Raw genomic sequence first — 13372 nt, 5'->3', positions numbered from 1 at the left:
TTAACAATCTGCTCATTTAAGGGCCTACTTTATACAGAGCAGAACACACCAGTTATTGCAGGCCACAAGACTCTCGCTAGGAATCTGGCAGAAGAGCGTGCCATGCGCCCGGTGTGTTGGAATGCTAGTCACTCGTGCTATTTGGGTCCGCTTCCAAACAGCTGAAAAATGCCTGTGGCGGAGGAACACCTTTGTTCAGAGGTAATACCACTGTGGGATTCCCAAGGGAGAGATCCTGGGGCCAACTTCAAGGCCGTACTCGTACGTTATCGCATGGCACGTCCAGAGGTGCCACAACTTATGTAAATTAGTGGGGGCGGGGGGAGGAGAGCAGGAGTGAAAATGCAGCAGTTTGGAAGTGATGTTGAGGGGGGACATCAGCAGGAGAGTCAAAATTTACAGAGACATGTCCTTTCTCTTCCCCGAGCAGTTACAGCAATAGGTACATAGGACACAACGTACATAACTTAGGCAGAACAACTACATTAAATGGTGGGGAAAATTCCCAGAGGGCTTAATCCCAGTACTTTTACTAGATTTGGATTGTTTGCTCATAGTGTATGTGACTGGTCTAATCTATTAATTTTAAAATCAATTCCCTCCCGCCTCTAATGAACAGCACACGTGAAAAAGATATGGAAACATTTGGCCCTTTACATTACAGAAAGGTGGGATCAAAAAGCTAAGTAATATGGGCCAAGTATTGAGGCACACAAATCCCCTGGGATGGGGAAAGAATGAATGAATGGAGAACACACACACATATGAGGTACACTCTTAAGTGTGAGCACCTCTCTGAACATCCAGCCTCTTCCCCTGATGCTGCAGAAATCCTGCCTTCAGCATATTTGCTAGTGTTTTGTCCAGTCGGGTTTATAAATTCCCACCCCTTCCCTTAGGAGACTATTCCACAAGCCAGTAATCTCACTATCAGGGAGCTCTTCTGATACTCAGCCTAAATGTTCTTGCCATTCATTCAACTGCTTTAGATGATCCTTCCCTGCTCCTGGGTGCTTACAGCTTTTGAGTGTTTCCAGGAGGTTTTGACTGGCCCTTCATTGTCACTTCGCCAAGCTAAGCATGTCTACTTTTAATCTTTCTACCAAAAACTGCCCCGCTCCAGATTCTTCTTCTTCCTCCTTTTAGAACTCCCTCCCTTTCATCATCAGTATCCTTTGAGCCCTGAGATACCCAGAAATGACCACAATACTCAAGGTGTGGTCACGTAAGAATCATAGAGAGAGGTGCTTTTTTGAAAACATTACCCTCAGTCTTTGGGAGCATGTCTATATTGCAATCAGAAGGCGTGACGGCAGATAAAAATTTAATCTACCTAGTCTGGGCCCTGGATACACAAAGCCACGGCAACGAAAGCTTCAGCAGAGCCTATACACGACCGAAGTGGCTTCACTGCGGTGGGACCCAAGATAGCTAAATTAAAGCTATCACACCTGTGACTGCAGTATAGAAATACCCTTCGGCCCTAAGTCCTCTTTCAGTGGGATGTAGGCTACCGCAGCCCAGATTCTCAAAGGGATTTAGAGTAGCAGCCGTGTTAGTCGGTATTCGCAAAAAGAAAAGGAGGACTTGTGGCACCTTAGAGACTAACCCATTTATTTGATCATGAGCCTTCGTGAGCTACAGCTCCTGTACATTACACGGTTTTGAGAATTTTACCCAGGTTGTAGTAGATCCCCATTCTGGGACATAATGGCCTGCCCATATACAGGACCAAAAACCAGAAAAAAGGGCCAGATTCTTGGCTGGTGTGAATCATTGTCACTCCATTGAAAATATTGACCCAGGTTCAGTGAAGCCAATGGAGCTATACCAATTTATACTGAGTGAGGGTCTGGCCCAGGGCCATAACTCATAAAAATAAAGAATGAATGTGAGATAGAGACACAACTCCAGAAAAACCTCACTCTGGACTCATCGACACGAGAAGGTTGCACCAGTATAATTTGAGATGTGAACTGAAACCAATAGAATGACACTGGTGTCAAAGACCGTGTGGACACCTATTTTGGTACAAGGGAGGCCTTTTCCCAGTTTCGTTTAACCGGTTAAACTAATACTAAACTGGGAGGAGTGGTAGATACGCTGGAGGGGAGGGATAGGATACAGAAGGACCTAGACAAATTGGAGGATTGGGCCAAAAGGAATCTGATGAGGTTCAATAAGGATAAGTGCAGGGTCCTGCACTTAGGACGGAAGAACCCAATGCACAGCTACAGACTAGGGACCGAATGGCTAGGCAGCAGTTCTGCGGAAAAGGACCTAGGGGTGACAGTGGACGAGAAGCTGGATATGAGTCAGCAGTATGCCCTTGTGCCAAGAAGGCCAATGGCATTTTGGGATGTATAAGTAGGGGCATAGCGAGCAGATCGAGGGACGTGATTGCCCCCCTCTATTCGACATTGGTGAGGCCTCATCTGGAGTACTGTGTCCAGTTTTGGGCCCCACACTTCAAGAAGGATGTGGATAAATTGGAGAGAGTCCAGCGAAGGGCAACAAAAATGATTAGGGGACTGGAACACATGAGTTATGAGGAGAGGCTGAGGGAGCTGGGATTGTTTAGCCTGCAGAAGAGAAGAATGAGGGGGGATTTGATAGCTGCTTTCAACTACCTGAAAGGGGGTTCCAAAGAGGATGGCTCTAGACTGTTCTCAATGGTAGCAGATGACAGAACGAGGAGTAATGGTCTCAAGTTGCAGTGGGGGAGGTTTAGATTGGATATTAGGAAAAACTTTTTCACTAAGAGGGTGGTGAAACACTGGAATGCGTTACCTAGGGAGGTGGTAGAATCTCCTTCCTTAGAGGTTTTTAAGGTCAGGCTTGACAAAGCCCTGGCTGGGATGATTTAACTGGGAATTGGTCCTGCTTTGAGCGGGGGGTTGGACTAGATGACCTTCTGGGGTCCCTTCCAACCTTGATATTCTATGATTCTATGGTTCCTGATAGACCTGAGCTAAGCCAAAATAAGCCACCCCTATACCACAGTAAATACCCACGCAGCCTTTTGCACTGGTTTATATTGGTTTAAAAAGAGATTTAAGTTATAGCGGTGCAACTTTCTCATGTCGACAAGCCTTGAGTCAACGTATATATTGTAGATCTTACAACGCTCACACTACTTATACTCAGTATTACAAGCAGGAGAGTGAGTTTGTGTGGGGGGGCGGAGGGTGAGAAAACCTGGATTGGCGCAACTTGATCATCATACACATTGCAAGGAGAGTGATCACTTTAGATAAGCTATTACCAGCAGGAGAGTGGGGTGGGAGGAGGTATTGTTTCATGGTCTCTGTGTATATAATGTCTTCTGCAGTTTCCACAGTATGTATCCGATGAAGTGAGCTGTAGCTCACGAAAGCTTATGCTCAAATAAATTGGTTAGTCTCTAAGGTGCCACAAGTACTCCTTTTCTTTTTGCATCCTCATTCTGACATTTCTCTCCCCCTTGTAAGTGGTTCCCCTCTTATATACAGTACTGAATCTTCTCCGTCTACATGGCATGCTTATCCAAACAAACGCTCCCCCTCCAAAGCTGTGTAAAACAAAACAATCCCCCCCAAGCAAGAGCGACACCCATTCTACATGCATGCTGGGATCAATCCAGTAGTAATCATATTCCACACTTCCACAGTGCCTTCCACTCTAAGGTCTCAAAGCACTTAGATGATTAACTTAGCATCACAACACTCTCAAGAGGTTGGCAGGGCATTGCCCTTCCCCCACCCCCCTGGTTTTACAGGGGAGGAAATGGAGGAATACGAAGCTTACTGGATGTGCCCTAGGTCACACAGTGAGCCTGTCTAGGCCCATCCAGCCATGTTCTCCTCCTCGCCCCCCATCACCACAAGATCAGAATTTGTGGCAAAGCCACGAATAAAATGTAGGCCTCCTGATTCTTCTGATGGTCTCTCTTCATAACAGGGGAAGGACTCCAGCTCCTTTAATCTCCCCTGCACACTGGCCTATGAAGCATCATGTTCACAACAGACATGGCTGCAAATGGAGAGACTTTTTTGTGTCCCTAACTTGAGGGACAAATCTCCTCTCCAAATTGCACACGGGAATCTCTTCCAGCCTATTCCCCACTCCATGCATGCACCTGAGTTACACATAAGAACCACCTTTGGAGAAGTGTGCTCGGCAAAGCTAAGCGGGGAGTTTAAACCTATGCTCGCAGGATGAAATCCTGATTCAAACTTCCAGCACTGAAGTCAATAGAATTTTTGCCTGAATAAGGACTTCCGGACTAGCCTATCGTTACAATTATTTCTAACATTCTGACAATACTCTTGGCACATTACAAAATAAAGACAGTCCCTGTATCCAGAAGGGCTTACACTGTTAGAACCGATTGTGTCTCCTAATTACGCTGGCATTTCATTAAGTAACCTGGACACAAGGACGGGAACCTCCACAAAGGTGCAGAGCAGCTGTTTTGAGTTGGGATGGTTGTCTCCTCCGCTGTTGGCAGGGAGTTGTTCAAACAAGGGTTTAACCCAACCACACGGTGGTCTCCTCAGGCACAGTGTATTTTAATAAACTGTTGGGTTTTAGTACTTCCTTAATATGTCAGATGTTAATCCATTTATGAAAAATGTCTTTGCTAATGGAATCCCAATGCTCTAGAACTTGGAAATAAGAAAGTCGGCCAAATACGGTACTCAAGAAAGGGGCTAATTAAATCGGTGTGTGTGTGTGTGTGTGTGTAAGTAAAAGGAAACCTCCTGTTGCAGCCAGAAATAATCTGCCTTTCCCTTCCATAAAGATCAGGTGAAGCAGAATTTATAACTGCTGTGAAAGAACAGGACGTCCCTTGCATTATAGCTTAGCCTGCTTTACTGCTTAAGACCCTTAAGCCACACCACCAGAGACTTGATCATTATTATCATCAATCATTTAATATGTCCATCACTGTAATGGTGGGAGGCGCTAGTTGGAATCAGGGGCCTGTACAAACACAAAGGAAGACAACCCCAGAGAGTTCACATTTCAGAAGCTCTCTCGCAAAAAGCGATGCTGGGATAAAAGCGGAGGATGTGAGCTGAGGGGCCAGTAACGCTCTCGGATCCGATCCCTCAGCCCTGCAATGGTATGGGGGGGCTCATGGACATGAGAAAAAGGATGGTATCAGTCCCATTCCATTGCAATGCTACAGTCACTTGAGGTTCTAGCTTTGCACCCTTATGATGAGGATGTATTCTTTGCATTGTGGTAGCAACACAGGGCCATAAGCAAGGATTGGGACCCCAGTTGCGGTAGGTGCTGTACCTGCACAAAACCAAAAAGCCCCCCCTCTTCCTGCCATCAGGGAGCTCCATGGCCAGATAGCCAGCGTGGCTTCTGTTATTCATAGAATATCAGGGTTGGAAGGGACCTCAAGAGGTCATCTAGTCCAACCCCCTGCTCAAAGCAGGACCAATCCCCAATTTTTGCCCCAGATCCCAAATGGCCCCCTCAAGGATTGAACTCACAACCCTGGGGTTAGCAGGCCAATGCTCAAACCACTGAGCTATCCCTCCCCCCTTATGCAAATGATTAGCCCCCTTCTCCCCCAGATCAACAGGAAAGCTGTTTGTGATCCATCAGCCCTCTGAGAGGATGAACAACATGGGTTAAAAATAATAACTATTATTATGTGGCAGCCAGCAGGGTGCTTCACAGCACACACACAAGACAGGTCCCTGCCTTGAAAAGCATAAAAATCTACATGATAAATAAACAAATGCCGCAGTTGGGGGTGGGGGCTCTCAGGCTTTGCCCCAGGAAGGGGGAGGAGTTGGGTGACAACTTCAACTCTATGCTACTTTCTCAGCAGGAGGGAGAGGACCTTTCCCCTGAGAGCGCAGAGCTCTTGCTGGCTGGGGACCCTCCAAGGGCTCTACACTACAGGGGCTGTGACACCAAGGGAGAGATGGACAAGAGCTATTCTGTATTGGAGTCTCTGCTGCCATATGCAAGAACTGAGTTAATTATTCCTAGACCAGCCTTAACAAAAGGGCATACCCTAGTCCAAGCCTGGAACTTCTCCACTGAGGGGAATCCATAACGGCCCTTGGAAATGTCTCCCATCACCTGCAGTAACTATTTTAATCTAATCTATATTTTCCCTACTGTAGCTTCAGCCAGTCACCTTTCTTCTGTCTCTAATGCCAGAGAGGAATTTTGTCCTACCTTTAACATCCCTTTGCAAAGTTCTAGACACCTGCTTTTCTCCAGGCTGAACCTTCCCAGCTCTTGGCCCTCGCCTAGGACTTGGGAGATCCTGCTCCACCACAGACTTCCTGTGTGTCTTTGGGCGAGTCACTTAGCCTCTCTGTGCCTCAGTTCCCACATCTGTACAGTGGGGATAATAGCACTGCCCTGCCTCCCACCGGTGCTGTGAGGATAAATGCATGAAAGGCTGTGAGGGGGGCCACATCTGTACCTAAAGGTGGTTTAACATTCTAACTTTCTATTCTGAGTGCATTTGTGAAAAAATTTGTCAGCCATTGAAGAAAACAAAAGACAAAGGGGAACATTTACCTAGAAAAGAAGGTTTTTTCTTTCTTTCTTTCCCCCAGCTTAAGGTCTAAGCCGATCTGTCTACGCATAACATGTACTTTCTGCACTGTGCAGTTTTGCTGGGATCCTTGAGCTACTGCCTTCCCTCCAGTCACAGCACACCTAGTCATTCAATATCTTGCAAGTGGAAGGTCTGAAGATCGTTTTTCAGGTCTCTTCCTCCTCTAGAGTCTTAGTCACATTGTTCCCCTGACCGGGGTCACTGACCCAAACAAAGAGTTATTTGCTAAACCAACATAGATAGGACTTCACTGAGCAGTGGGGGCAGGAAGCTGCTGGAGAGAATGCTTGGTATTTATTCACCTGAGGGATCTTTTCCGCCCTGAAATAAGCAAAGCCTATCTTAGTTTCAGGCACTTATGTGGATCTTATTCATTTTTCTCAGCTGGTAAATCTGATACATCATTCAACTTCATTAATGAAGATACCAGATGTTCAGTTAGGAAGATGATGTTTAATGGTAATTTATTTTTGAGCATGCAAACTGGGCATCTTCGAAGAAGTGCTGATACAACATTCTTGCAAGGTTTTGACATCTCAGCCTTATTAAAACTATCCTCATTAGAATGCTCCCTCAATTTGCTATTTGGAGACAATAGCCACCTTGCAGGCGCTGGGTTAAGAGAGCATAAGAACGCCAATGGCTAGATTAATAAAAGCTTTTTGCTCATTCTGAGCAAGAGTGACCCAATGCTTGCAGAGTTTTTGCACTTTTGAAAGGCAATCCACTAAAGCTAAACCAGAATGCATACACTGATGCATCTAAAGAAGTGGTTTACCACCCACAAAAGCTTATGCCCAAATAAATCTGTTAGCCACCGGACTCCGTGTTGTTTTTGTGGATACAGATGAACATGGCTACCCCCTGATTCTTTACACTTGTGCTAGGAAGTTTATCAAAGGTCATAAAGAGATCCACTGGTTGGGCAGGAATAGATCACATTAATGCAATTTAAAAGAAAAAAAAAGAATTAAGAAAGATACTGCCAATAGGACAGATTTTGGTCTGCAACTACACTGGCTTTAGTGGAGTTACCCCTAGTTTAAACCACAGTGAGATCAGAATCAGGCCCCGAACGTTCCAGAGCTGAAGGTTTAACGCAACATTAACACTACAGATAAAACAGGCTGATTATATTAAAATGGATAGTTGCACAGAACAACAGAACATAATACTCTGTATTGGTACATGCATGTATCTATTAAAGATGCAGCAAACCCACAGAACTACTTCCCCAACATGATGAAAGCCCCAGCTGATGTGGTTTTGCAAAACAAAGGCCAACTCTGGTTTTGCTTCTCTTGTGTACCCTATATGTAAAAAGTGGCTGCCATGACAAGAATAAAAGCAGCGCACAGTATTATCTGCAGTGGCTGCAGTTTTCAACTAGACTTGGCGTAACAAATAACTGACAAGCACCTAGCATCGGTTTGAAATGCTAACTATCGAATGGTGCTTGACAATTGTAATTATCCATTCCTTCAAAAGAGAAACATTTGTTTTCTGCAGGTCTCATTTTGCAGGACAAACAGAACATACAATGGGCTTTCTTCTCCTTTGCGATCCATCCCTTGCCCCTTAAAAAGGAGAAGGATAGATGCAACACTGGTTGTTCAGTGGAGATGATCCTTGCAACTAGCTGCCTTCTACAATGAAGCATCCCAACAGCAGCACTTATTGAACCTCAGGACCGAGAGCCACTTAGAGGATTTAGATGCCCAGTTTCCATTAATTTTAACGGGAACTGGATGTCCAAATTCCTTAGGATGCATTGAAAAGCTCAGCCCACAGCTCTAAATTATCCCTCTGTCTAGAAGTCCAACATCCCATTCTAGATGCAATTTGCCTCTTCTAGCCCACTTCCAGAACACTACAATGCAGCAACGGGCTCCAAAATGGAAGGTGCTCTCTCTCTAGTGTGCATGTGGGCTTATTGCTAAACTCCCTTTGTTATATTTTTTGGGGTCAGCTGTGCCACTTTTTTAAGGCGCAGTATCCCTCAGTTTGATCTTTGTTCGTCTGGAAGGGACAGTCAAAACCACCTTTCTTGCCCCCTCAGAGGTGAACAAGCTGTGTTTGCTACCAAAAAGTTTATTTTCAGCAAGCACATCGGATTCCAAGATACCACACTGTATTGCTAATCAATTTCTCTTACACTTGCAAACAAACAATGCTGTCGCGTTTTCCCCACCCCTAGATCAGTTAAGAAACAGCTTTTGTAAGCAAGAAACAAAGCCCAGGAACACCAAGGTTTTTAAGTCTGGAAAGAGAATGGAAACAGCATGTGGAATAGTTCTTACCTGGAATGGTTTGCATTCTTTCCCCCGTTAAACGTACACCACACCAAACAAAAAACACCCTAAACTTCCTCCTTTATCCACTCAGTCTTGTTAAACTCCACGGCTTAATGAGCAGATTATAGAGAATATAAAGCACTTTCCTCTCTCGTCGGCTCTCATGACGTGAAGTTACCAAATCCACCGAGATGCCTGCATAAGAGGTGAGCGGACTGGTGTGTGTGAGAGAGTGAATGAGTGGGGGGGGGGGGGAAGGAAATGAGAGAGGTGGGAGGATGGGAATGGCAGCACAGGGTTTGATATAATCCCTACAACTTCAGAATGCTGCACATATTTACCCCAAGCACGGACAGAGCCCTGTGCCTCTTTATTCAGGCAAAATTCCCCTCAGAAGTCAATGGGAGTTCTGCCAAAGTATGAGCTGGAATTGTTGAACAGGCCCTATCTTAGCTGGGTTAAATCCTAAATGTTTTGGATTCTCCATGTGCCTCATGCTTTAGTATTCTTTGATATTGCATGCTGGGCCTCATCTTCAGATACGGACATCCATCCATCCGGAATATTGCAGTGGATTTATTTCCTTCAAGGTAAGGGACGGCAAATTCAGGACTCTACGCAGGGTTAGAGTGCTCTACTAAGTGCTTTGGAGACTGTTTCAAATACACAATTGCCAACACTTGCTTTGTAAATTCTGCATTATTCAGAAACAACTTGCAACTACAAAGGACTGTACACCCCTGAACTAGCCACAGTCAGAAACCTTTACCATTTCCAGCACCTTTTATTGGAGGCTGTCAAAGTGAAGACAAGCCTGCGCTATCATTTAGCTTTAATGCACGGCCTCAATATGCAAGTCACACTGAATAACTAACTGGGACACTAGGCTTTGCCAAGTGAAAGAAAACAAGAAGTTTAAGTATAAAGAATTACAGGCATGATTTCCAGACTGGTACTCTGGTTTTACAAGTGCACTTTTGCCAGGGAATTGCTGGAATGCTTTGCCAGTGAAAAGCATGAATGAATTGCAAGCAGAATCTCTGGTGAGTACAGAATTGTGCCCTTAAAAAGAGAGGATTGAAAAGCAAATCCCGATAGCCTGTCACTTTTTGTGATCCAGCTCCTACAGCAGTTTGGTTTAGTGCACTCATAAACGAGCAAAAAAAGAAGAGAACATCTATATTGGGGCTAAATCGAAGATTGACAGCTATTTTGCTATGTAAAATGTTAATCTTTCCTAAGGAGCTTTAAAAACTAGACTGGACAAGGCTCTAGGGAATAAACTGTAGGGAACAATCCTACTCTGGTGAAGAAATAGACTAGATGTGACCCAATAGGGTCTTTACTGTCTCTAACAACTATGATTACATGACACCTTGAAATGTATTAGAGCAATGAATACATTTTATGCTAAATTCTGGTCATTCTGCTAACTCACCCTCCCACTCATCCTCCTACCCCCGCCAGTCTTCTCTGTTCACCTGTCATGTCCTGTCTGACATCTAGTCTGTGAGTTCTCTTGGACAGGGACTCTCTTTTTTGTTATTTTCTTTGCACTGCATAGTATAATGGGGCCCTGATCCTCAGCTTCGGTTCCTAGATGCTACTGCAATTAGAATAATAAACTAGGAGAAATAATAATACCTAGCTCTTATATAGTGCTTTTGCATCAGTAGATCTCAAAGCACTTTATAAATGTTGCAATTAAGTCAGGATGGAAAAAATGCAAAAAGTCAGGAAATGGTCAGCAAAAAGGCACTGCATTCAGTCATAATTCAATGACCAGAAATATGGACTATTAATTAACTCTGTTGAGTAAGAAGTAGGAAATAACATTAATTACTTACAGTACAACACCACTTTGAAAAGACAGCACTGAAATGAGCTTGCTGCATTATATACTGACTCTTTCAAAGGCTCACATACTAACAAAAAGGGGTGTTTTCAAATTGCTGCTGTCATAGGACTTGAAAAATTAAGGCTGTGTTCTTCCTGTTTTGGGTACCGTTTAGAATAGCGAAGAAGAGACCACAATTGTACCTACAGGCTGCAAATGCTACATTCTTTACCATGTTTTATCAGCAGAGAACGAACCCAGGACCTTCAACACTAAAAGCAAGGATGGCTACCATTTGAACTAGAGTACCACCACATTTGCTATTAGCAGTATTAGGCTCATGTAGGCTTATGTGGACCCATCACTACAGGAAATACATTACACATGTCACACACAATAATCAGTGGGTGGGTTTCATCAACATGCAGGATGGAGAGAAATTTATTTAGTGCAGCTGGGACACAGGGCATAGCTATGAGTGGTCAGATGAAATTATGCCGAATATCAGGATAAAAGTTTCCTAACAATGAGATCTATTTGGCTGTGCATTTCCTGAGGAAAATGATGGAAGTCCTATTTGGGGGGAGGAGGGCGGTGTAAAATTAGACTGGACAAACCAGTCCAAATATCTCTATTATATTGCATGGAGGATGGGTCCATCAATGGCTATTAGCCAGGTTGGTCAAGGAAGCAACCCCATGCTCTGAGTGTCCCTAAGCCTCCAAATTCCAGAAGCTGGGACTGGATGACCGGGGAAAGATCATTCAAAATTGCCCTGTTCTATTCATTCCCTCTGAAGCATCTGGCACCAGCCACTGTTGGAAGACAGGGTACTGGGCTAGATGGACCATTGGTGTGAGCCAGTGTGGCCGTTCTTATGTTCCAATTCTACAGTCCGAACTTACCTGACAAGTCTGCTGATGCTGCACAAAGCAGAACAGAATCCAGCTCACTCTTCCTAAACTGCATAGGCTGAAAGAAGCCCCAGCAACAAGACCCTTATGCTTCAGCAGCCCTCAGGGGCCTGAACAGACCCTTTGTGGCCAGTGCAGCCACCTATAATTTAGAGAAGCCTTTAGGCCATTCTGTACGCAGCTGAGTACCAAATCGGCCCCTGGCAGCTGTGGGAATTAGGGGACCACAAAGGCAGCTCTGGAATATCTGATCGCTGTCCCCATGTGGTGATGTTAGGCACAAAAGGTTGTGTTAGCCTGAGTGCTACAGAGGACTAAAATTGAGTGAATAATGGATCCGGGAAAAACAAACAAACAAACAAACAAACAAACACAAATTCACCAATCTGAGCCAAAATGAAAACTTTTTCAAAAAGTTTCCATTCAATTGAAAAGCTGAAAAAATTTCATTTTCAATCCAGTGGAACGTTTCTATTTACCTCTAAATGATTTTTCCCAATGTTTTGATTCATTTAGAGTCAACTGAAATGTTTTCAGTCAACTTCAAATGATTTTGTTTTTTACTTTTTCATTTTGATTTGGCTGTTTTTGGTGCTTTTCACACTTTTTTTTTTTAATTGGCCAAATTTGGAATCAAAACACCAATTGGAATCCAAAAGCCGAAAGAAAACGTTTCGACTATTTTGAAATTTGTTTACAATGGAAACGATTCATTTAATTCAACCTGAATCAATGAATAGTTGCAAGCCCTGAAAAACGCATTTTTTTAAATGAAAAAACACAATTTGTTGAAAAAACGATGCAAGCATTGTAGAGGACCGCGGAGACCACCTCAGGAAATCTGATCTAGCGACAGTCCAATTCCTTCTCTTCTTGATTGCGAGGAATAGCACAACTGGGACTTACTCGTCCTGCTGGCGTTGTCGTTCCCATTGTCGTAGCTTGCCTGCCCTCCTTCATCGGTATCGGATCGGTCCTGGCGCTCATAAAGCCTTTCGTTCTCGCTAGTTTTATCCCGGCTGGAGGTGGATCTCCGCCTGCGCCTTTTCCTCCTGTAGCCCCGTGGCATTGGCACCCCGATGTAAATGGAATGGTAGTCTGCAATGGAGAGAAAAAAGAAACCCACCAAGGAACTTCGCATGGAGCAGCAGGGCTCTGGGCGTACAACCCTCACCGCTTTTCACCTGTGAATAGAAGCCAGCACTTCCATATGGTCTCCCCACGCATCTCCCATTAGGCCTGAAACACCAAACATTACTATCGTGCTAACAAGGATGTCTGGCTACTCCCAAACCCATCGATGTCATGGAGTCCACAAGTAGGCATGCCCTTGGGTTTTGAGTCTCATTGGCACCCCCAGAAGCACCATTACACACATCCCCACTGATACATCAGGGTGGAAAGGATGTTTTTACTTATTTAAATGGAAACAACAAATTGTATCCATTCGGCCTTTTGGGTTAAATTTGGCATCACTTCAAGGAATATTACCCTGCTAGGTAGTCTTCAAACCAACTGAACAGCCCTATTCTGAGATGCGCTGAGTAGCTGCAGCTTCCACTAAAGTGGTGGGTGCTGAACGCCTCCCAGGATCAGGCCCCAGCTATATATTAGGAAGTCCAAGGCAATGTTTCTCAAAGTCAAAAATGTTCATGTCCCCCATACTGTTAACATAGGTACATTTAATATAAAAGCAAAAAAAAGTAAGTCTGTGTGTGTTTTGAGAAGTTGATAGAGAATACTTGAC

At 44.4% G+C, this 13372-nt stretch overlaps 1 protein-coding gene across 1 annotated transcript in view; it reads right to left on the bottom strand.

Annotated features, from left to right (window-relative positions):
* The window catches only part of SLC4A5 (solute carrier family 4 member 5), a 126141-nt gene that overhangs the window by 98418 nt on the left and 14351 nt on the right, over positions 1 to 13372 (bottom strand). Inside the window, exon 4 of the mRNA XM_084615364.1 lies at positions 12532 to 12723. Within this exon, the coding sequence (XP_084471490.1) occupies positions 12532 to 12723 (192 nt within the window). The remainder of the gene's footprint in view (positions 1 to 12531; positions 12724 to 13372) is intronic.

This window comes from Lepidochelys olivacea (genome assembly GCF_965140295.1).
Source record: "Lepidochelys olivacea isolate rLepOli2 genome assembly, chromosome: 26".
NCBI classification, from domain to species: Eukaryota; Metazoa; Chordata; order Testudines; family Cheloniidae; genus Lepidochelys; species Lepidochelys olivacea.
Note: the sequence above shows the minus strand (reverse complement) of the source record. Positions and strands in the feature narration are given on the sequence as shown.